This window comes from Carcharhinus amblyrhynchos, unplaced genomic scaffold (assembly GCF_965287045.1).
Source record: "Carcharhinus amblyrhynchos unplaced genomic scaffold, sCarAmb.v2.hapA scaffold_856, whole genome shotgun sequence".
NCBI lineage: Eukaryota > Metazoa > Chordata > Chondrichthyes > Carcharhiniformes > Carcharhinidae > Carcharhinus > Carcharhinus amblyrhynchos.
In genome coordinates, this window is record NW_027650596.1 from 36,684 (window position 1) to 60,415 (window position 23,732).

Sequence of the window (23,732 nt, forward strand, 5' to 3'; positions counted from 1 at the left end):
AGTGAGCGTTTGGAGACTCTGTTCGGCTGGACTGCGGAGGCTGTTGAGTGGGAAGTTGGATTGTAAACAATCCCTTTTGTCTCCCTGTTGCATAATCGTCCTCGTCAGCTGACACCTATCCCGTGACCAGGAAGGATATAAGGTACAAAGCCTGTTGAACTTGACCCATCGGTGGGGTACAGCAGCACCAGAATTGTTCTCAACACGGGTAAGTGCGTACGCCTTCAGTGGGTTCTTCCTTCTCCCACTGCCACAATTGTGGCATGTTATTTAAAAGTGGGGGGGGGGGTTGGGGGGAAACGCTTACAAGCCTGTCCCTGCATCCCCCCCCCCTCTGGATGTACTTGACAGATAACCTTGCCGTTAACTTAGCAAAACCTCTTGTTTCTGCGTTGGGGTTTGACAAGGTGAAGTTCCTTTATTGTGTGTCTGTGTCTGTGTCTGTGTCTGTGTCTGTGTCTGTGTCTGTGTCTGTGTGTGTGTGTGTGTGCGTGTGCGTGCGCATGACTACTTTCGATCACTATTGTTACTCGAGTGGTTTTGGGGTGGGTGAGGGATTTAAAGTCCCTGGGTCTCTGAGCTCAGCTCCCCCAACCCCCCCCCACCTTCCAAATCTCCCAACAGGAAGCCAAGGTGGTAGTCATGAAAGATGCACTGATTTTGATCTGTGTTGCTGAAATGCAAGCTTCCCCCACCTCGCCACTTGTTATGAAACTCTGCGGTTTTGATCGTAGATTATCTACAACCCTCGACCACACCCAATCCCTCTCGCACACATTCCCCCAACCAAACAAGCTCCACTCTCTCCGGCGGGCTTTGAAGGGTGGGGGTGAGGAACGGCACAGTGCCTCACAGCATCAGTGACCCGGGTTCGATCCCTGGCTTGCGTCGCTCGCCATGGGCACGTCCTCGCTCTGTGTCCACGTGGGTTTCCTCCGGGTGCTCCGGTTCCCTCCCACCGTCCAAAGATGTGCGGGTTAGGTTTGATTGGCCGTGCTAAGAAATTGCCCCTTAGTGTCCAGGGATGCGGAGGTTAGAGGGATTAGTGGGTTTAATATGGGGGGGTAGAGCCTGGGTGGGATTGTGTTCGGTGCAGACTCGATGGGCCGAAGGGCCTCTTTCTGCACTGTAGGGTTAATAAATAACAGTGAAAAGTATTGTCTCTTGCATGCTATACAGACAAAGCATGCTGTTCATAGAGTACATAGGGGAAAGGAGAGGGTGCAGAAGAGGGATTTTTCACAGTAACTTCATCGAGGCGTTAATGTATGCCTTACCTGTGACACTGTTGAATTTTAGTTGTCTGTCCTCTCTGCTCCTCCTTCCCCCAGAAGGTAAACCCAGGGGAAATAAGAGCGCTGGTCTTGTATATTCGCGATGGGTCATCAGTAAAGTGGGGGAAAAAGGAAATTGGTCCAAACTGGGGTTATTTTTTCTCCCCCTGTCTGGGCTGGGGTCCCACCAATAGCTGGGCTGGGGTCCCACTGACTGACCCAACACCTGGGGGTCTCTCCGTGGCCACCTCCATCGCCTTGGCGCTGTTTTACCAACCCCCCCACAAACCCCAACCTCCAGCTCAGCACTCTTCCCCACCCCCACACCCCCACCCCACTGCCCAATCCCCCCTCCCCAATCCCACAGCTTGGCACTCTTCACCCCACCTCCCCCCCCCCACTCAGCACTCTTTTCCCCCCCACCTGCCATTAGGGTCCAACCATTTGGACTTCTTGGTCCCTTCCCTCCCACTCTTGGAACGTAGCCCAGTACAGGCCCTTCAGCCCTCGATGTTGTGCCGAGCTACGTCTGAACCCAAGATCAAGCTATCCCACACCCTATCATTCTGGTGTGCTCCGTGTGCCTATCCAATAACCGCTTGAGAGTTCCTAAAGTGTCCGACTCCACTATCACAGCAGGCAGTCCATTCCACACCCCAACCACTCTCTGAGTAAAGAACCTACCTCGGACATCCCTCCTATATCTCCCACCTTATAGTTATGCCCCCTAGTAACAGCTACATCCACCCGAGGAAATAGTCTCTGAACGTCCACTCTATCTATCCCCCTCATCATCTTATAAACCTCTATTAAGTCGCCTCTCATCCTCCTCCGCTCTAAAGAGAAAAGCCCCAGCTCCCTCAACCTTTCCTCGTAAGACCTACCCTCCAAACCAGGCAGCATCCTGGTAAATCTCCTCTGCGCTCTCTCCAATGCTTCCACATCCCTCTTATAGTGAGGGGACCAGAACCGCGCACAATATTCCATGTGCGGTCTCATCAAGGTCTGGTATAGTTGCAGCGTAACCCTACTTAAACTCAAACCCCCTGTTAATAAACGCTGACACACTGTAAGCCTTCTTCACGGCTCTATCCACTTGAGTGGCAAGCTTCAGTGGTAACCTTCTCAACCAAACGGCTGCAAAGGCAGGGAAAGTTTGGCCTGTGATTTGCATGAGTAATTTTGCCACCTTTTGAGGGTGCTTCCTTGTGAACCCCACCCTCCCGCCCCACCCCTATTGCCCTGTCTCTGAAGGCCATCGTAGTCACGCTTTTTCTGACATGCAATGAATAAAGTCAACCCGTCCCCCGGTGTCCCGTAGGAATGTCGTTAACAGCAATCTGACACCCGGTCACATAAGAACCAGTGACCATTTTCTTTTTGAGAGTTTAACATAAGAAATAGGAGCGGGAGTCGGCCATCTAGCCCCTCGAGCCTGCCCCACCATTCAATAAGATCATGGCTGATCTGAAGTGGATCAGTTCCACTTTCCCGCTTTCTCCCCTTAATTCCCCTGTCTATCAAAAACCTATCCACCCGTGACTTAAATATATTCAGCGAGGTAGCCTCCACCACTTCAAAGGGCAGAGAATTCCAGAGGTTCACCACCCTTTTGAGTGAAGAAGTTCCTCCTCAACTCCGATCTAAACTGCACCCCCCCCCCCTTATCTTGAGGCTGTGTTTATTTATTACTGTCACGAGTAGGCTTGCGTTAACACCGCAATGAAGTTACTGTGTGAGATTCCCCCCCCCCCGGTCGCCCACACTCCTGTTCTGGTAACACTGAGGGAGAGTTTAGCATGGCCCAATGCGCCCTACCTAACCAGCACGTCTTTCAGACTGTGGGAGGACTTTTGGTCTCCCGCGGTGTGGGGTCCTAGCCCCCCCCCGCCCCCGGCACGGTGTCAGGTCCTGGCTCCCCAACCCTGCACTGGAGGGGGGTGCAGAGGAAATTCACTAGGTTGATTTTGGAGTTGAGAGGGTTGGCTTATGAGGAGAGACTGGGGGCTATACTCATTGGAATTCAGAAGAATGAGGGGGGAGATCTTATAGAAACATATAAGATGACGAAGGGAATGGATAAGATAGAAACAGGGAAGTTGTTTCCACTGGTGGGTGAAACTAGAACTAGGGGGAATGGCCTCAAAATAAGGGGAAGCAGATTTAGGACTGAGTTGAGGAGGAACTTCTTCACACAAAGGGTTGTGAATCTGTGTAATTCTCTGTCCAGCTGAGGCTCCCTCGTTGAATGTTTTTATGGCAAGGACAGATAGATTTTTGAACGGTAAAGGAATTCAGGGCGGGTAAGTGGAGCTGAGTCCACGAAAAGATCAGCCATGATCTTATTGAATGGCGGAGCAGGCTCGAGGGGCCGGATGGCCCACTCCTGCTCCTTTTAAACCGGAGGAAACCCACGCGGGCACGAGGAGAACGTGCAAACTCCACACAGACAGTGATCCGAGCTGGGTCCCTGGCCCTGTGAGGTAGCAGTGCCGCCCCAAGGGGGTTGTACCCAAGGTTCCGAAAGGCCAACCAGTTTGGCGCCAGGTCAAAATCTGGCGTTTGGTTTTGCACTGACTGGGCCTGTGAGCCAAGGGGCGGCATGGAACCAGGCATTCAACTGGAGGTGGACCAATCACCCTCACTGGAAATGAAAGGAGCCCTTAATTTTGTGTTCATTTGTTTGACCGCAGGATTTGAATCTCCGACACCCAAGACGCGCCACCATGAAGCTGTTGACCGCGTTGTCCATCTTATCCGTGTTTTTCCTGGTGGGAGCAGAGGACAAGCCTCAACCTTGCAGTAAGTAGCCGTAAGCCCCCTCTGCATCGGGTACCAAGGAGAGATAACTTAGCCCACGACCCAGTGGCACTGCGGTTCGCGCTGCTGCCTGAGAGTGCCAGGGACCCAGGTTCAATTCCTGGCTTGTATGACCGCTTGTACAGAGGCTGCACATTCTCCCCATGTCTGCGTGGGTTTCCTCCGGGTGCTCCCATTTCCTCTCTCAGTCCAAAGATGTGCAGGTTAGGTGGATTGGCCGTGCTAAATTGCCCCTGAGTGTCCAAAGATGTGCAGGTTAGGTGGATTGACCATGGCTAAATTGTCTCTTAGTGTCCAAAGATGTGCAGGTTAGGTGGATTGACCATGCTAAATTGTCCCTTAGTGTCCAAAGATGTGCAGGTTAGGTGGATTGGCCATGCTAAATTGTCCCTTAGTGTCCAAAGATGTGCGGGTTAGGTGGATTGACCATGGCTAAATTGACCCTTGTCGAGGGGCAATTGTCGAGGTGACTAGCTAGAGTAAATACATGGAGTTACAGGGATAGGGCCTGGATGGGATCGTTTTCGGTGCAGACTTGATGGGCCGAATGGCCTCCTCCTGCACTGTAGGGATTCTACGATAACTGGGATAGAAAGGTGCCCTTTGAGTGGGACCTTCTCACAAGGACCACCTGTTTGGGCCCTCATTCCAGATGTCTCCACCCGAAGAGAGATTGGGGAGGTCGTGGCGTCGTGGCATTGTCACTGGACTAGTAATCCAGAGACCCAGACAGATGCTCTGGGAATCCAGGGTCAAATCCCACCACGGCAGATGGTGAAATTGGGGGCGGCATGGTGGTTAGCACTGCTGCCCCAGGGATCCGGGTTCAAATCCCAGCTTGGGTCACTGTCTGTGCGGAGTTTGCAAATCCTCCCCATGTCTGCGTGGGTTTCCTCTGGGTGTTCTGGTTTCTTCCCACGGTCCAAAGATGTGTAGGTTAGGTGGATTGGCCATGCTAAATTGTCCCTTAGTATCCAAAGATGTGCAGGTTAGGTGGATTGGCCATGCTAAATTGTCCCTTAGTATCCAAAGATGTGCAGGTTAGGGGGATTGGCCATGCTAAATTGCCCCTTAGTATCCAAAGATGTGCAGGTTAGGGGGATTGGCCATGCTAAATTGCCCCTTAGTGTCCAAAGATGTGTAGGTTAGGTGGATTGGCCATGCTAAATTGCCCCTTAGTATCCAAAGATGTGTAGGTTAGGTGGATTGGCCATGCTAAATTGTCCCTTAGTATCCAAAGATGTGTAGGTTAGGTGGATTGGCTATGCTAAATTGCCCCTTAGTGTCCAAAGATGTGCAGGTTAGGGTGGATTGGCCATGCTAAATTGTCCCTTAGTATCCAAAGATGTGCAGGTTAGGGGGATTGGCCATGGCTAAATTGTCCCTCAGTGTCAGGGGGACTAGCTAGGGTAAATGTGTGGAGTTACGGGGCTAGGGGACTAAGTGGGATTGTGGTGGGTGTAGATTCGATGGGCTGAATGGCCTCCTGCACTGTAGGGATTCTATGATTCTGTGAAATTGTGAAATCAATAAAAAAAAACCAGAATTAAAAATTGTAAGAAAAAAAAATCTGGTTCATTGCTGCTTTTGGGGAAGGAAATCTGCCATCCTTACTCAGTCTGGCCTACATGTGAGTCCAGAGCCCCACACACAGCCATTGACTCTTAACTGCCTCCCTGAAGGGCAACTAAGTTTTGGGCAATAAACGCTGGCCACATCCCATGAAAGTTCTAAAACACAAAAAGTGTCCCTCCAATCTGTACGGAAAACCTTCATCATTAACTATCTCCAACAACACCACTCCTTCCTCAGGGGCTACACACCACGTACTTCCTAGCTGCCTTGATGCTTGGAGTGTGGCTGGTGTGAAATGCCACATCCCAGAGGGAAAACTTGAAACTCCTGCTCTCAACCGCACCTTGCAGTTAGGCACCAATGCCCGGAGTGACGTGAAAACGTCCTTGACATTATCTTGTGGTGGTTTCGAACAAAACAAATGTTCACCAAACAGAGCAACACCCCATAGGAAAATGGCCTGGGAACACGCTTGACTGACCCGCTCGTAGAGGTTTACAGCATGGAAACAGGCCCTTTGTCCCAACTTGTCCATGCCGCCCTTTTTCTAAATCCCCTAAGCTAGTTCCAATTGAACATAAGAAATAGGAGCAGGAGTAGGCCATCTAGCCCCTCGAGCCTGCCCCACCATTCAATAAGATCATGGCTGATCTGAAGTGGATCAGTTCCACTTTCCCACTTTCTCCCCATAACCCTTAATTCCCCTGTCTATCAGAAACCTATCTACCCGTGACTTCAATATATTCAGCGACGTAGCCTCCACCACTTCAACGGGCAGAGAATTCCAGAGATTCACCACCCTTTGCATGAAGAAGTTCCTCCTCAACTCCGATCTAAACTGACCCCCCCCCCCCCACCTCATCTTGAGGCTGTGCCCTCAAGTCCTGCTGTCCTTTCTAAGCGGGAAGAATCTCTCTACCTCTACCCTATCCATCCCCTTCGTTATCTTATACGTCTCTATAAGATTCCCCCCACCATCCTTCTAAACTCCAACAAATACAGACCCAGTCTATTTAGTCTCTAATTGCCCGCTAGTTCCACTGGCCCATATCCCTCTATACCCACGTAAACGGTTTTTTTAAAAGACAAAATTGTACCAGCCTCTACGACTACCTCTGGCAGCTCGTTCCAGATATTCACCACCCTCTGTGTGAAAACATTGCCTCTCTGGACACTTCTGTATCTCTCCCCTCTCACCTTAAACCTGTGCCCTCTAGTTTTAGACTCCCCTACCTTTGGGAAAAGATATTGACTATCGAGCTGATCTGTGCCCCTCATTATTTTATAGACCTCTAAGATCACCCCTCTACACTCCAGAGAAAAAAGTCCCAGTCTATCCAGCCTCTCCTTATAACTCAAACCATCAAGTCCCAGTAGCATCCTAGTAAATCTTTTCTGCACTCTTTGTAGTTTAATAATATCCTTTCTATAATAGGGTGACCAGAACTGAACACAGTATTCCAAGTGTGGCCTTATCAATGTCTTGTACAACTTCAACAAGACGTCCCAACTCCTGTATTCAATGTTCTGACCGATGAAACCAAGCATGCCGAATGCCTTCTTCACCACCTGTGACTCCCTTTCAAGGAGCTATGAACCTGTACCCCCTAGATCTCTTTGTTCTGTAACTCTCCCCAACGCCCTACCATTAACTGAGTGACATCCCTAACTTTACCCACTTGCCTAACCTCCAAACTAATTGTCCCCAGAAAACGACCTGTAATGACCTTGTCCAATGTGGGGCCGAATGTGGCCTGCTAAGTCCCTTCCGCTCTTTGGAGCCAATCCACCAACGAGCATTGGAGAGAAACAATTTGTGAATTGAGGGCGTGGCACAGTGGGTTAGCACTGCTGCTTCACAGCGCCAGGGACCCGGGTTCGATTCCCGGCTTGGGTCACTGTCTGCGTGATAAGATCGAAGCAGGGAAGTTGTCTCCACAGGTGGGTGAAACTAGAACTAGGGGGCATGGCCTCAGAATAAGGGGAAGCAGATTTAGGACTGAGTTAAAGAGGAACTTCTTCACACAAAGGGTTGTGAAACTGTGAAATTCCCTGCCCAGTTGAGACTTCCGCATTGAATGTTTTTAAGGCAAGGATAAATTTTTGAACAGTGAAGGAATCAAGGGTTGTGGTGAGCAGGTGGGTAAGTGGAGCTGAGTCCACAAAAAGATCAGCCATGATCTTACTGAATGGCGGAACAGGCTCAAGGGGGCCAGATGGCCCACTCCTGCTCCTAGTTCTTAAGTTCTCCCAGACTCCAAAGGTGTGTGGGTTAGGTGGATTGGCCATGCTAAATTGCCCCCCGAGCATCCAAAGATGTGGAGATGCCGGCGTTGGACTGGGGTAAACACAGTAAGAAGTCTCGCAACACCAGGTTAAAGTCCCAACAGGTTTATTTGGTAGCAAAAAGCCACCAGCTTTCAGAGCGCTGCCCCTTCGTCAGGTGAGTGGGAGTTCTGTTCACAAACAGGGTTTGGGCTCATGGTTTCCTGGGTTCATGTCACACTATCTGTAACCCCCACGACTTGCCTGGGTTTGTAAAATCTCACCAACTGTCCTGTCTGGAGACAATCTCTCTTTAACCTGTGCTTAACCCTCTCTCCACTCGCGTTGTCTGCACCTTTAAGACTTGATTACCTGTAAAGACTCGCATTCCAACCATTATTTTGTAAATTGAGTTTGTCTCTTTATATACTCTGTTTGTGATCAGAACTCCCATTCATCTGACGAAGGGGCAGCGCTTCGAAAGCTAGTGGTTTTTGCTGCCAAATAAACCTGTAGGAGTTTAACCTGGTGTTGTGAGACTTCTTACTGTGTCCAAAGATGTGTAGGTTAGGTGGATTGTCCATGCTAAATTGTCCCTTAGTGTCCAAAGATATGCAGGTTAGGTGGATTGTCCATGCTAAATTGTCCCTTAGTGTCCAAAGATGTGCAGGTTAGGTGGATTGGCCATGCTAAATTGCCCCTTAGTGTCCAAAGATATACGGGTTAGGTGGATTGGCCATACTAAATTGTCCCTTAGTGTCCAAAGATGTGCAGGTTAGGTGGATTGGCCTTGATAAATTGCCCCTTAGCGTCAGGGAGACTAGCTGGTTAGGTGCATTGACCCAAACAGGCACCAGAGTGTGGTGACTAGGGGATTTTCACAGTAACTTCATTGCAGTGTTAATGTAAGCTTTACTTGTGACTAATAAACTTTATATTATTCCAATACTTTATTTATTATTCCAATGTCTTTTTTTTTGCTCAGCAAGTTACCACTTTTTCATTTCTCTTTCCTCAAATTAAGGTCCATGCTCGCCAAACTTTCTGAAATCAGTTCGTCACCCTTTTGAGTGACAAGTTTAAAATACCCCCCCCCCCCCCCCCCATGTGAGTAGCTTGATTAGCCTGTCCTATAAACGATAGGCGAAATCCAGTAATTGTTACCACACAGGGCATTTGCCTTTTCGGGGGCGGAGACTGCCTCTGGCGCGGAGCGGAGCCACTCGTCTTTCAGGCGGGGCTGGGAGCTCCTGCCGCTTTTCCCTGCTGCGGGCCGAGATCTCGGAAGGAAAAAAAAACAGCCAACTTGCGTCGCTTGAAAGTTCTCCCGATGTACTACTTTTTCCTGGTTTTCTGGAAGGGTTTTGGGAAGTTGGGGAGGTGGTTTAAGTTCAGTCAGGCAGCATGTTCGGTGTAGGCTTGGAGGACCGAAGGGCCTGTTCCTGTGCTGGGATTTATTTTGTATACCGTTCTCCACTCCCGCCGCGCCCCCCCCCGCAATCTTCCCGCAGCTGAACTAACCACAGAAGTTGCTGTTCAATGATTTTTCGCTTTGTGATTTTGCCTTGTCAAATGTACTTGCAAAGTTCACACCTCGACCCCATCCTCAGAGGCTCAGAAGTTTACTCAAACCCTTAACTTTCGATTTATTCCATTGCCGCCGACTTGCTTTGGCTAAGCGTCGCAAGAAACAGAAGCAGGAGCAGGCCATTCAGCCCCTCCAGCCTATCCCACCATTCAGTACGATTATGGCTGATCTAATATTCCCTTTAAACTTTTCTCGATGTAACAAATATTTATCCACCTCCACTTAAATACTTCTAATGATCCAGCCTCTGCCATCCTTTGGCCCGGAATTCCAGACAATCATCACTTTTTACAGATGCCCCATAGAAAGCATCCTTTCTGGTTGTATCACAGCTTGGTCTGGGCTCCTGCTCTGCCCAAGACTGCAAGGAACTACAAAGGGTGGTGAATGTAGCCCAGTCCCATCACACAAACCAGCCTCCCGTCCATTGACTCCATCTACACTTCCCGCTGCCTCGGGGAAAAGCAGCCGGCATAATCAAGGACCCCCCCCGCCACACACCCCGGACATTCTCTCTTCCACCTTCTTCCGTCGGGAAAAAGATACAAAAGTCTGAGGTCACGTACCGACCGACTCAAGAACAGCTTCTTCCCTGCTGCTGTCAGACTTTTGAATGGGCCTATCTCGCATTAAGTTGATCTTTCTCTACACCCTAGCTGTGACTGTAACACTACATTCTGCACCTTCTCCTTTCCTTCTCTATGAACAGCATGCTTTGTCTGTATAGCGTGCAAGAAACAATACTTTTCACTGTATCCCAATACATGTGACAATAATAAATCAAATATTAAGTTGATCTTTCTCTACACTCTAGCTGTGACTGTAACACTACATTCTGCACCCTCTCCTTTCCTTCTCCCCGTGCAGTCTATGAATGGTATGCTTTGTATAGTGCACAAGAAACAATATTTTTCACCATCCCAATACACATAAATCAAATATTAAGCTGATCTTTCTCTACACCCTAGCTGTGACTGTAACACTACATTCTGCACCCTCTCCTTTCCTTCTCTATGAACGGTATGCTTTGTCTGTATAGCGTGCAAGAAACAATACTTTTCACTGTATCCCAATACATGTGACAATAATAAATCTAATCAGACCTCTGCAAGAAGAAATTTCTACCCACCTCGAGATTTAAATGCCAACCTTTTACCTTGTAGCTATCTCTGCTTGTTCAAGACTCTCCCACTGGTGAAACCATCTCACAGTCTACCCTATCAAGCCCTCTCAGGGTCTTGTATGATTGAATCAGGTCACCCCCTCACTCTTCTAAACTCCAAGGAATGAAGACCCAGACGATTTATTCTTTCTTGATGGGACAACCCTCTCATCCCAGGAATTAGCTTGGTGACTCTCCTTTGGACTGCCTCCAATGTTACTGTGTCCAAAGGTATCAAAACTGTACGCAGTAACCAGGTGAAGCCTCACTAACAACCTGCACAATTGCAGCAAAACCTCCCTGTTTTTAAACCCTCTGCAATAAGGGCCAAAATTCTATTTGCCTTCTTAACTACTTGTTGGATCTGCCTGTTTGTTTTTGTGATTCCTGCACTAGAACACCCAGATCCCTCTGTACTTCACTCCCCCACAGTCTCTCTCCATTTAGATAATAATCTGCCTTCTGATTCCCCCTACCAAAGTGCACAACCTCACACTTCCTCATATTAAACTCCATTTGCCAGGTGTTTGCCCAGTCACCCAATCGATCTATTATCTCTTTGCAGAATCACAATATCCTCATCACAACACGCCCTTCCACCTACCTTTGTATCATCAGCAAATTTGGGATCCTTGCATTCTGGTCATTAATGTAAATAGTGAATAATTACAGAGCAAGATCTCCTCGGTACCCCACGAGTTACATCTTCCCACTCTGGAGGCATGCCTAATGAGGATAGGGTGAGGGAGCTCAGTCTTTTCTCCTTGGAGAGACGAAGGATGAAAGATGACCTGATAGAAGTGTATAAAATGTTGAGAGGTATAGATCGGGCAGATTCTCAGAGGCTTTTCCTCAGGGCTGGAATGGTCGCTACGAGAGGACACAGGTTTAAGGTGCTGGGGAGTGGGTACAGAGGAGATGTCGGGGTAAGTTTTTCATTCAGAGGGTGGTGGGTGAGTGGAGGTGGAGGCAAATTCGATAGGATCTTTCAAGAGACTTCTGGATGAGTACATGGGACTTAATAGGATTGAGGGTTATAGGTTAGCCTAGTAGGTTGGGATATGATCGGCGCAACTTGTAGGCCGAAGGGCCTGTTTGTGCTGTAGTTTTTCTATGTTTCTATTAAAAGGACCCATTTATTCTGACTCTGTATCCTATGTGACATCCAGTTTTCAATCCATGCTAAGACACTCCCTCCAAATCCATTGGCTTTCACTTTATGTACCAGCCTCTTACGTGGCACCTTGTCAAATGTCTTTCGGAAATCCAAATACGTTACATCAACAGGTTCCCCTTTATCTACCCTCTCGAAGAATTTACATCCTCAAAGAATTTGAGCAAATTTGTCAAACATTGATTTACCGTTCATTGGTGGCAGTGGTGTTTTGGTCTGCCTTGTTGCCCAACAAGGGGCAGACACGCGATGGGTCGTACGAGGGCTGCCCTTGGATGTTTCGAGAGCAGCCGAGTGCTTCACGTCATGAGTGTGCACTTAAACTGGACCATCTGCTGGGCAACACGACAGCTCAGTGACTATCACTGTTTGCTGTGCAGACACATGGATTTGGGGGCCAGTGTCTGCGGGAGTTTGCGCATTCTCCCCGTGTCTGCGTGGGTGTGCTCCGGTTTCCTCCCACACCCCAAAGATGTGCTCTTAGGCTGATTGGTGTAACAAATTGTCCACAAATTAGTCTTCCCTCAATGTGGATGGCCATAAACATAGATAAGGGTCATGGGTGGAGGGGGGACTGGTAATGTTAAAATGGCGGCGCGGGCTCGTTGGGCCGAAGGGCCTGTTTCCCAGGCTGTGTTGTTCTTCATTCGTTTAAATGAGCAGCTTTCCTAAATGATTAGCTATTTCCTCTTTGGTTATTGACTCCAGTGCCTTGCTCGTGATAGATGTTAAACGTTGCAAACGTGTCCGATGATTTCCCCAGTAGGTCCACAGTGCAGCTAACAGGACTAGGCTGATGCCAGAGTTGAGGGGGTTGAGCTATGAGGAGAGGCTGAATAAACTAGGCTTGTACTCGTTAGAGTTTAGAAGAATGAGGGGAGATCTCATTGAGATGTATAAGATGATGAATGGGATGGATAGGATAGAGGTGGAGAGGCTCTTCCCGCTCAGAAAGGACAGTAGGACTAGAGGGCACAGCCTCAAGATAAAGGGGGAGCGGTTTAGAACGGAGTTGAGGAGGAACTTCTTCACTCAAAGGGTGGTGAATCTCTGGAATTCTCTGCCCGTTGAAGTGGTGGAGGCTGCCTCGCTAAATATTTTTAAGACGCGGGTTGATGGGTTTTTGATAAGAGAGGGGATTAAGGGTTATGGGGAGAGGGCGGGAATGTGGAACTGAGCCACGACAGATCAGCCATGATCATATTGAATGGCGGGGCAGGCTCGAAGGGCTGGATGGCCTACTCCTGCTCCTATTTCTTATGTTCTTATGAATACTGCTTTCCTTTCTATCTTCCAGCTTCCCCGAAGCTCTTTGAGGGCCAGATCTATGAAGTGAGTATGAACGTTGTGGATTCTGGTGAGTGGGGGGTTGGGGGGGGGGGGGGGGGGTGGTGGGGGGGCACTGTCGAACCTTCAGCCACGTGCCTACGCACGGAATAAGGGTGGGCACGGTAGGTCAGCACTGCTGCCCCACAGCGCCAGGGAACCCAGGTTGGATCCCCGGCCTCGGGTCACTGCCCCATGTGGAGTCCGCACCTTCACCACCTCCCCCCACCCCGCCCTCCTAACCCGCGTCTGTGTGGGTTTCCTCCGGATGCTCCGGTTCCCTCCCCCAGTCTGAAAGACATGAGGGTTAGGGTGGATTGGCCGTGCAAAATTGCCCCTTAGTGGCCCAAAGATGTGCAGGTTAGGGGGATTAGCCATGCTAAATTGTCCCTTAGTGTCCAAAGATGTGCAGGTTAGGTGGATTGGCCATGCTAAATTGCCCCTTAGTGTCCAGAGATGTGTAGATTAGATGGATTGGCCATGCTAGATGTGTGGGGTTACGGGGATAGGGTGGGAGGGATGCTCGGTGCTGGATAAGATGCTTTCGGAGAGTAGGTACAGACTCGATGGGCTTTTCTGTCTGTGTATAAGGTTTCTGTGTGGCAGTCGGCTGTGCCTTGGTGCCAAGGCTCAAGTGCTGACTTCATCTCTGTGGAATGTGTAGCCATCGCTGGGCAAGGCCCAGCATTTCCAGCCCAGCCCGAATTGGCCCTTGAGTCTCGCGCCTGCCTATCTCAGAGGTGGCAATTAATTGCTAGTGTGGGTGGGGGCAGGGGTCAGGGGGACTGTGGTGTGGCGGGGGGGGACGGGGACTGGTGTGGAGGGGTGGGGCAGGGGGATTGTGGTGTGGAGAGGTGGAGGGGGGGGTCAGGGGGACTGTGGTGTGGCGGGGGGGGACGGGGACTGGTGTGGCGGGGGGACAGGGGGACTGTGGTGTTGGGGGGGAACGGGGGACTGTGGTGTGGGGGGGGGACAGGGGGATTGTGGTGTGGAGAGGTGGGGGGGGGGGTCAGGGGGACTGTGGTGTGGCGGGGGGGGACGGGGACTGGTGTGGCGGGGGGACAGGGGGACTGTGGTGTTGGGGGGGAACGGGGGACTGTGGTGTGGGGGGGGGGACAGGGGGACTGTGGTGTGGGGGGGGACAGGGGGACTGTGGGGGGGGGGGACAGGGGGACTGTGGTGTGGGGGGGGGGACAGGGGGACTGTGGTGTGGGGGGGGGGACAGGGGGACTGTGGTGTGGGGGGGGGGACAGGGGGACTGTGGTGTGGGGGGGGGGGACAGGGGGACTGTGGGGGGGGGGACAGGGGGACTGTGGTGTGGGGGGGGGGGACAGGGGGACTGTGGTGTGGGGGGGACAGGGGGACTGTGGTGTGGGGGGGGGGACAGGGGGACTGTGGTGTGGGGGGGGGGACAGGGGGACTGTGGTGTGGGGGGGGGACAGGGGGACTGTGGTGTGGGGGGGGACAGGGGGACTGTGGTGGAGTTGGGGGGGGACTGTGGTGGAGTTGGAGGGGGGTGCAGGGGGACTGTGTGTGTGCCCCCCCACAATACCACGAGTGGAAAAATCTAATCGCCCTGTCTGTCTGTCTGGCACCAATCTTGTTTTGCAGATTTGGATAGGCAAATTCATTGATAACTATGTGACATTTTCTTACGATGCAATTCAGAAGAGGATTTATGCTATGCGAGTGAAAATAACTCAAGGTGTCCCAGGGGACCAAGTGGTCGACTACTTACTATTCAAGCAGGTGAGTGTCCTGGGTGTTTCCCGAGTCCTTTCTCTGATCCTAGCCCGTTTCGGAAACTCACAGGACACAAGGAAACCATTCTAAAAGCTCCCTCTACACTGTCCCCCCATCAAACACTCCCAGGACAGGTACAGCATGGGGTTAGATACAGAGTAAAGCTCCCTCTACACTGTCCCCCATCAAACACTCCCAGGACAGGTACAGCACGGGGTTAGATACAGAGTAAAGCTCCCTCTACACTGTCCCCCATCAAACACTCCCAGGACAGGTACAGCACGGGGTTAGATACAGAGTAAAGCTCCCTCTACACTATCCCCCCATCAAACACTCCCAGGACAGGGACAGCACGGGGTTAGATACAGAGTAAAGCTCCCTCTACACTATCCCCCCATCAAACACTCCCAGGACAGGTACAGCACGGGGTTAGATACAGAGTAAAGCTCCCTCTACACTGTCCCCCATCAAACACTCCCAGGACAGGTACAGCACGGGGTTAGATACAGAGTAAAGCTCCCTCTACATTGTCCCCCCATCAAACACTCCCAGGACAGGTACAGCACGGGGTTAGATACAGAGTAAAGCTCCCTCTACACTGTCCCCCCATCAAACACTCCCAGGACAGGGACAGCACGGGGTTAGATACAGAGTAAAGCTCCCTCTACACTATCCCCCCATCAAACACTCCCAGGACAGGTACAGCACGGGGTTAGATACAGAGTAAAGCTCCCTCTACACTGTCCCCCCCATCAAACACTCCCAGGACAGGTACAGCACGGGGTTAGATACAGAGTAAAGCTCCCTCTATACTGTCCCCCCATCAAACACTCCCAGGACAGGTACAGCACGGGGTTAGATACAGAGTAAAGCTCCCTCTACACTGTCCCCCCATCAAACACTCCCAGGACAGGTACAGCACAGGGTTAGATACAGAGTAAAGCTCCCTCTACACTGTCCCCCCCATCAAACACTCCCAGGGACAGGTACAGCACGGGGTTAGATACAGAGTAAAGCTCCCTCTACACTGTCCCCCCATCAAACACTCCCAGGACAGGTACAGCACGGGGTTAGATACAGAGTAAAGCTCCCTCTACACTGTCCCCCCATCAAACACTCCCAGGGACAGGTATAACTCTGATTCCATTACAACTCTCCAAATCCCCACATCAGCTGCTCTTTCTAAAGTCTGAGATGTCAACCGGAGATCCTCACGTTATAATTTTAAAACCTGGCGTTTTGTTTTGCGCCTGCGAGTTTTACTTGCCAATGCTGCGATTTGGGTTAGGAATCTCGGGATGGAATGCCGCGATTGGCTAGGCGACTCGTGCTGCTCAGAGTCCCCTGAGCGAACAGCCGACGGGTTTAGACGGGGTGGTGCCACTCGGAGGTGCTGTAATTCCACCGATCGGAAGCGGGTTGCTGACGGAGAGAAAGTGCTTTTTTGTACTCGGCCGCTCGGTGGTAACTGGGACGCGTCGGGGATCCCGCAGTAACCTGAGAGTTGGAGTGCCGAGACCGTCACTGGCAGCTCGCCTGGGATCTGCACGAGCAGCGTCTGGGCAAGCGTTTAAACGGCCTTTGCGTCGAGTGCCGCTGGATGGGATAAGGCGAAGGAGCAGAATTAGAGTGCTCAGCCCACGGAGTCTGAGATTCTTCTCATCCCCCATTCTCCTGCCTTTTCCCCTGATCCCCCTATTAATCGACAACCTACCTGTCTCTGTTTCAAACACCTCCTGTGGCAAAGAGTTCCACAGATTCCCCAATCTCTGGCTGAAGAAATTCCTCCTCTTTTCTGTTTTAAAGGATCGTCCCTTTAGCCTGAGGTTGTGCCTCCCTGGTTCTAGTTTTTCCTTACCCTAGAACCGTAGAAAATTACAGCTCAGAAACAGGCCTTTTGGCCCTTCTTGTCTGTGCTGACCCATTTTTTTGCCTAGTCCCACTGACCCTGCACTTGAACCATATCCCTCCACACCCCTCCCCTCCATCCATCAACCCGTCCAAGCTTTTCTTAAATGTTAAAAGTGACCCCGCGTTTATCCGGCGGCTCATTGCACACTCCCACCACTCTCTGCGTGAAGAAGCCCCCCCCCTCTAATATTCCCTTTAAACTTTTCCCCTCAACCCATGCCCTCTGGTTTTTTTTTTCCTCCCCTAGCCTGATTGGAAAAAGCCTGCTTGCATTCACTCTATCTATACCAATCTCATCTTATACACCTCTATCAACTCTCCCCCTCATTCTTCTACACTTCAGGGAATAAAGTCTAACCTATTCAATCTCTCCCTCTGTAACTCAGCTTCTCCAATGAAACATCCTCTCCACGTCCACTCTATCCAGGCCCTCGCAGTATCTGTAAATTTCAAATAAGATTCCCTCCCCACCCCCCCCCCCGTCTTTCTAAACTCCAACGAGTACAGACCCAGAGTCCTCAACCCAGTTCCTCATACGACAAGCTCTTCATTCCAGGGATCATTCTTGTGAACCTCCTCTGGACCCTCTCCAGCACACCCTTCCTTAGATACGGGGCCCCAAAACTGCTCCCGATACTCCAAATGGGGGTCTGACCAGAGCCTGATACAGCCTCAGAAGTCCATCCCTGCTCTTGCATTCTATTAGTGTAGATTGGCAGTTGATGGTAGCCATAGACATGATGGGCCGAAGGACCTGTTTCTGCTCTGTCTCTCTCTGTCTAACTCCAGAGCAGTACAGTGTTGCCTCACAGCGCCAGTGTCCTGGGTTCAATTCCGGCAAGAACAAAGGAACAGGCCGTTCGGCCCCTCCATGCCTGCACTGACCATGCTGCCCGACTGAAGTAAAAACCCCCTACTCTTCCGGGGACCATCTCCATCTATTCCCATCCTATTCATGATTTATCCAGACGCCCCTTAAAAGTCACTATTTGTGCTTGTTTGCACTACCTCCCCCAACAGCACCTTAAACCTATGCCCCATAACCATTGACTCTTTCACCCTTGGGGGTGGGTGGGTGGGTAGGGTGCTGCTTCTGGCTATCCACTCTGTCCATTGTCTGTCCCTTGGGTCACTGTCTGTGTGGAGTCTGCACATTCTCCCCGTGTCTGCGTGGGTTTCCTCCGGGTGCTCCGGTTTCCTCCCACAGTCCAAAGGTGTGCAGGTTAGGTGGATTGGCCATGCTAAATTGTCCCTTAGCATCTAAAGATGTGCAGATGGTGGATTGGCCATGCTAAATTGCCCCTTAGTGTCCAAAGATGTGTAGGTTAGGTGGATTGTCCATGCTAAATTGTCCCTTAGTGTCCAAAGATGTGCAGGTTTGGTGGATTGGCCATGCTAAATTGCCCCTTAGTGTCCAAAGATGTGTAGGTTAGGTGGATTGGCCATGCTAAATTGCCCCTTAGTGTCCAAAGATGTGTAGGTTAGGTGGATTGTCCATGCTAAATTGTCCCTTAGTGTCCAAAGATGTGTAGGTTAGGTGGATTGGCCATGCTAAATTGCCCCTTAGTGTCCAAAGATGTGTAGGTTAGGTGGATTGGCCATGCTAAATTGCCCCTTAGTGTCCAAAGATGTGTAGGTTAGGTGGATTGGCCATGCTAAATTGCCCCTTAGTGTCCTCAAAGATGTGTAGGTTAGGTGGATTGGCCATGCTAAATTGCCCCTTAGTGTCCAAAGATGTGTAGGTTAGGTGGATTGTCCATGCTAAATTGCCCCTTAGTGTCCAAAGATGTGCAGGTTTGGTGGATTGGCCATGCTAAATTGCCCCTTAGTGTCCAAAGATGTGTAGGTTAGGTGGATTGGCCATGCTAAATTGCCCCTTAGTGTCCAAAGATATCCAGGTTAGATGGATTGGCCATGCTAAATTGTCCCCTTAGTGTCCAAAGTTGTGCAGGTTAGGTGGATTGGCCATGTGTGGGGGTTACAGAGATGGGGCCTGGGTAAGATTCTCAGTCAGAGTCAGTGTATTCTCCATGGGCTGAATGGTTTCTTCTGCACCGTAGTGGCTCTCCTGAATGAGGCAGACTGATTGTTTGGGGTTGGTTCTGATCTGCACAGATGCAGCAAGTGGTGGGAGGCTCTCCCCTTTAACCGCTCTCTGTTTACCTGTTGTTTTCAGAAAATTGCGTACCAGTTCTATCCGAAGAACAAGACCTGCGTGAAGTACCCTCTACGCTTTCCCTTCCAGCCAATTGCAGTTCCCAAGAATGCCACCTTCATCAGCCAGACATACCTTGGCAGTTCAGCCTCTCCAGTTGACGGACTCCTGACTAATATCTGGATTCTGAAATCTGACACCGGTAAGTGTGGGGGTGGAACCCTCTTGATGCCAAACCTTTCCCCCTCGCTCCCCCTCAGATTGGGAGAAAGGTTCGCCCCCTCTGCTGTCCCACCCAGCTGACCCCAGTTAAAGAACAGCCGATTATATTTCCAAGTTGGGATGGGCGAGTGGCTTGGAGGGGGGAGCTTGACAGTGCTGGTGTTCCCCCATGTGTCTGCTCCTGCATCCACCCCGCCACCCCCCCCCCCCCCCCCCCACCCAACCTGACCTTCCCTTGTCCTTCCAGGTGGTGGGTTTGGAAGGTGCTGTGGAAGGAGCCTTGGCGAGAAGGGATCTAATCATCTCCCCGCCTTGGCATTCAATGGGATTACCATCGCTGAATCCCCTCCCCACTATCGACATCCTGGGGGTTACCGTTGACCAGAAACTGAACTGGGACCCAGCCAGATAAACACTGTGGCTCCCAGAGCAGGTCAGAGGCTGGGAATCCTGCGGAGAGTAACTCACCTCCTGACTCCCCCCCCCCCAAAGCCTGTCCACTGGGAATCCTGCGGAGAGTAACTCACCTCCTGACTCCCCCCCCCAAAGCCTGTCCACTGGGAATCCTGCGGAGAGTAACTCACCTCCTGACTCCCCCCCCAAAGCCTGTCCACTGGGAATCCTGTGGAGAGTAACTCACCTCCTGACTCCCCCCCCCCCCAAAGCCTGTCCACTGGGAATCCTGCGGAGAGTAACTCACCTCCTGACTCCCCCCCCCAAAGCCTGTCCACTGGGAATCCTGCGGAGAGTAACTCACCTCCTGACTCCCCCCCCCCCAAAGCCTGTCCACTGGGAATCCTGCGGAGAGTAACTCACCTCCTGACTCCCCCCCAAAGCCTGTCCACTGGGAATCCTGCGGAGAGTAACTCACCTCCTGACTCCCCCCCCCAAAGCCTGTCCACTGGGAATCCTGCGGAGAGTAACTCACCTCTTAGAATGCGAGTTAAGACTTTAATGCGAGTTAAGTTTAAGACTTGAACAGCAGGTTAGTTGTAAAGATTCGCATTCTAATCAGTAATCCGTAAACTGTCTGTGCTGTTATATGCTCTGTCTGAGGCCAGAACTCTCCATTTCCCCTGACGAAGGGGCTAACCCGAAAGCTTGCGGCTTTACTATCAAATAAATCGGTTGGACTTAAACCTGGTGTTGTCAGACGCCTTACTGTCAATGCCAGTGTCCATCAGGATTCATTCCTTTTTAGACTTTAGTGTTTTGTTACAGCTCAGTGGCGCATTGGGTGGGGGATCCATCTCCAAGGAGCATTGAAGAGTCAACCATACTGAGGTGTGGGCCTAATGTAGGCCGGACCCGATGAGGGCCGCAGACTTTTCTCCAACGTTAGGGCACGCGTGAAGCAAATGGGTCTCTCCCCACCGCGGTCGCCATTTGACATGTTTCACAATTCCGGATTTTTATTAATCGAATTCAAATTCCGCCCAAGGTGGGATTCGGCACTCCCTCGGAGTGTTAACCTGGGGCCTACTTGGGGCCTGTGTTGCTCGCCCGCGTGCGAGGACCCGGCTGGACTGAGATGAAACTGGTTGCAGAGCTGGGCCTGTCATGTTGACCTGTATATCTCTCTCTCTCTCTCTCCCGCCTTGCTTTGTTGCTCAGGTGTCAACTCGCTGTCGTTCACAGCACACAGGTGCTTCCCCCTGTCGATAATGGCTTACAACAAGATGGCTGGCTGGAGCATCGAGACGTGAGTCCTTCCGTTCTCTTTACCCGCCCTTTTTTTTTGCTGAGTCTTTATTAAGCCTGTGTCCGTGACTGCACCACCCCCGTCCTCCTTCCCCCACCCCCCCGTCCTCCTTCCCCCACCCCCCGTCCTCCTTCCCCCACCCCCCCCGTCCTCCTTCCCCCACCCCCCCCGTCCTCCTTCCCCCACCCCCCCCGTCCTCCTTCCCCCACCCCCCGTCCTCCTTCCCCCACCCCCCCCCGTCCTCCTTCCCCCACCCCCCCGTCCTCCTTCCCCACCCCCCCCGTCCTCCCTTCCCCACCCCCCCCGTCCTCCTTCCCCCACCCCCCGTCCTCCTTCCCAACCCCCCCGTCCTCCTTCCCCACCCCCCCGTCCTCCTTCCCCCACCCCCCCCGTCCTCCTTCCCCCAACCCCCCCCTCCTCCTTCCCCCAACCCCCCCGTCCTCCTTCCCCACCTCCCCCCCCGTCCTCCTTCCCCACCCCCCCGTCCTCCTTCCCCCACCCCCCCCGTCCTCCTTCCCCCACCCCCCCCGTCCTCCTTCCCCCACCCCCCCCCCCCGTCCTCCTTCCCCCACCCCCCCCCGTCCTCCTTCCTCCCCACCCCCCCGTCCTCCTTCCCCCACCCCCCCCGTCCTCCTTCCCCACCCCCCCCGTCCTCCTTCCCCCACCCCCCCGTCCTCCTTCCCCCACCCCCCCCGTCCTCCTTCCCCCACCCCCCCCGTCCTCCTTCCCCCACCCCCCCGTCCTCCTTCCCCCACCCCCCCCCGTCCTCCTTCCCCCACCCCCCCCGTCCTCCTTCCCCCACCCCCCCCGTCCTCCTTCCCCCACCCCCCCCGTCCTCCTTCCCACCCACCCCCCGTCCTCCTTCCCCCACCCCCCCCCGTCCTCCTTCCCCCCCCCCCCCCGTCCTCCTTCCCCCACCCCCCCCGTCCTCCTTCCCCACCCCCCCGTCCTCCTTCCCCCACCCCCCCGTCCTCCTTCCCCCACCCCCCCGTCCTCCTTCCCCACCCCCCCGTCCTCCTTCCCCACCCCCGTCCTCCTTCCCCCCACCCCCCCGTCCTCCTTCCCCCACCCCCCCCGTCCTCCTTCCCCCACCCCCCCCGTCCTCCTTCCCCCCACCCCCCCCGTCCTCCTTCCCCACCCCCCCCGTCCTCCTTCCCCCACCCCCCCGTCCTCCTTCCCCCACCCCCCCGTCCTCCTTCCCCCACCCCCCCCCGTCCTCCTTCCCCCACCCCCCCGTCCTCCTTCCCCCACCCCCCCCGTCCTCCTTCCCCCACCCCCCCCGTCCTCCTTCCCCCACCCCCCCGTCCTCCTTCCCCCACCCCCCCCGTCCTCCTTCCCCCACCCCCCCCGTCCTCCTTCCCCCACCCCCCCGTCCTCCTTCCCCCACCCCCCCCGTCCTCCTTCCCCCACCCCCCCCGTCCTCCTTCCCCCACCCCCCCCGTCCTCCTTCCCCCACCCCCCCCGTCCTCCTTTCCCCCACCCCCCCCCGTCCTCCTTCCCCCACCCCCCCGTCCTCCTTCCCCCACCCCCCCCGTCCTCCTTCCCCCACCCCCCCCGTCCTCCTTCCCCCACCCCCCCCGTCCTCCTTCCCCCACCCCCCCCGTCCTCCTTCCCCCACCCCCCCCGTCCTCCTTCCCCCACCCCCCCGTCCTCCTTCCCCCACCCCCCCCGTCCTCCTTCCCCCACCCCCCCCGTCCTCCTTCCCCCACCCCCCCCGTCCTCCTTCCCCCACCCCCCCCGTCCTCCTTCCCCCACCCCCCCCGTCCTCCTTCCCCCACCCCCCCCGTCCTCCTTCCCCCACCCCCCCCGTCCTCCTTCCCCCACCCCCCCCGTCCTCCTTCCCCCACCCCCCCCGTCCTCCTTCCCCCACCCCCCCGTCCTCCTTCCCCCCACCCCCCCCGTCCTCCTTCCCCCACCCCCCCCGTCCTCCTTCCCCCACCCCCCCCGTCCTCCTTCCCCCACCCCCCCCGTCCTCCTTCCCCCACCCCCCCCGTCCTCCTTCCCCCACCCCCCCCGTCCTCCTTCCCCCACCCCCCCGTCCTCCTTCCCCCACCCCCCCCGTCCTCCTTCCCCCACCCCCCCGTCCTCCTTCCCCCACCCCCCCCGTCCTCCTTCCCCCACCCCCCCGTCCTCCTTCCCCCACCCCCCCCCGTCCTCCTTCCCCCACCCCCCCCGTCCTCCTTCCCCCACCCCCCCCGTCCTCCTTCCCCCACCCCCCCCGTCCTCCTTCCCCCACCCCCCCCGTCCTCCTTCCCCACCCCCCCCCGTCCTCCTTCCCCCACCCCCCCCGTCCTCCTTCCCCCACCCCCCCCCGTCCTCCTTCCCCCACCCCCCCCGTCCTCCTTCCCCCACCCCCCCCCGTCCTCCTTCCCCCACCCCCCCCCGTCCTCCTTCCCCCACTTGTTGTTGTGTGTGACCCCATGCCCCTTCACCCGGGCACTCACTGGAGCTAGAGGTAGAAAGAAAAAGTTAGTTGGCCACTCCTGTCTCCCCCTCCTCTCCCCTCCCCGCTTTTTTCTCCTCCCCTCCCCACACACAGGTTCGAGTCCAACCGGTCTATTTGATAGTAAATCCACAAACTTTCGTAAACGGTGTCCCTTCGTCAGGAGTGTGGAAGGTTCTGTGGAACACCGTTTACGAAAGCTTGTGGGTTTACTATCGAATAAACCGGTTGGACTCGAACCTGGTGTTCCTCCAGAGAATTCCAGCCGTTCACCCTCCTCTGGGCAAAGAAATTTCTCCCATATCTCGGGCCTAATTGTCCTCCCCCTTTCTCTTGAAGTTGTGCCCCCTGGTTCTAGACTCTCCAACCGAG

General features: G+C 53.6%; 1 protein-coding gene across 1 annotated transcript; it reads left to right on the plus strand.

Moving 5' to 3' along the window:
* Window positions 1-114: 114 nt before the first annotated feature.
* On the plus strand, window positions 115-20,917 carry LOC145340228 (mammalian ependymin-related protein 1-like; the record flags this gene model as incomplete). The annotated part of the gene is made up of 6 exons (XM_080184658.1): window positions 115-208; window positions 3,968-4,076; window positions 13,156-13,190; window positions 14,796-14,933; window positions 19,015-19,195; window positions 20,830-20,917. Coding segments are annotated over exons 2-6 (518 nt in total), but the record flags the coding sequence as incomplete, so codon positions are not given.
* Window positions 20,918-23,732: the final 2,815 nt, after the last annotated feature.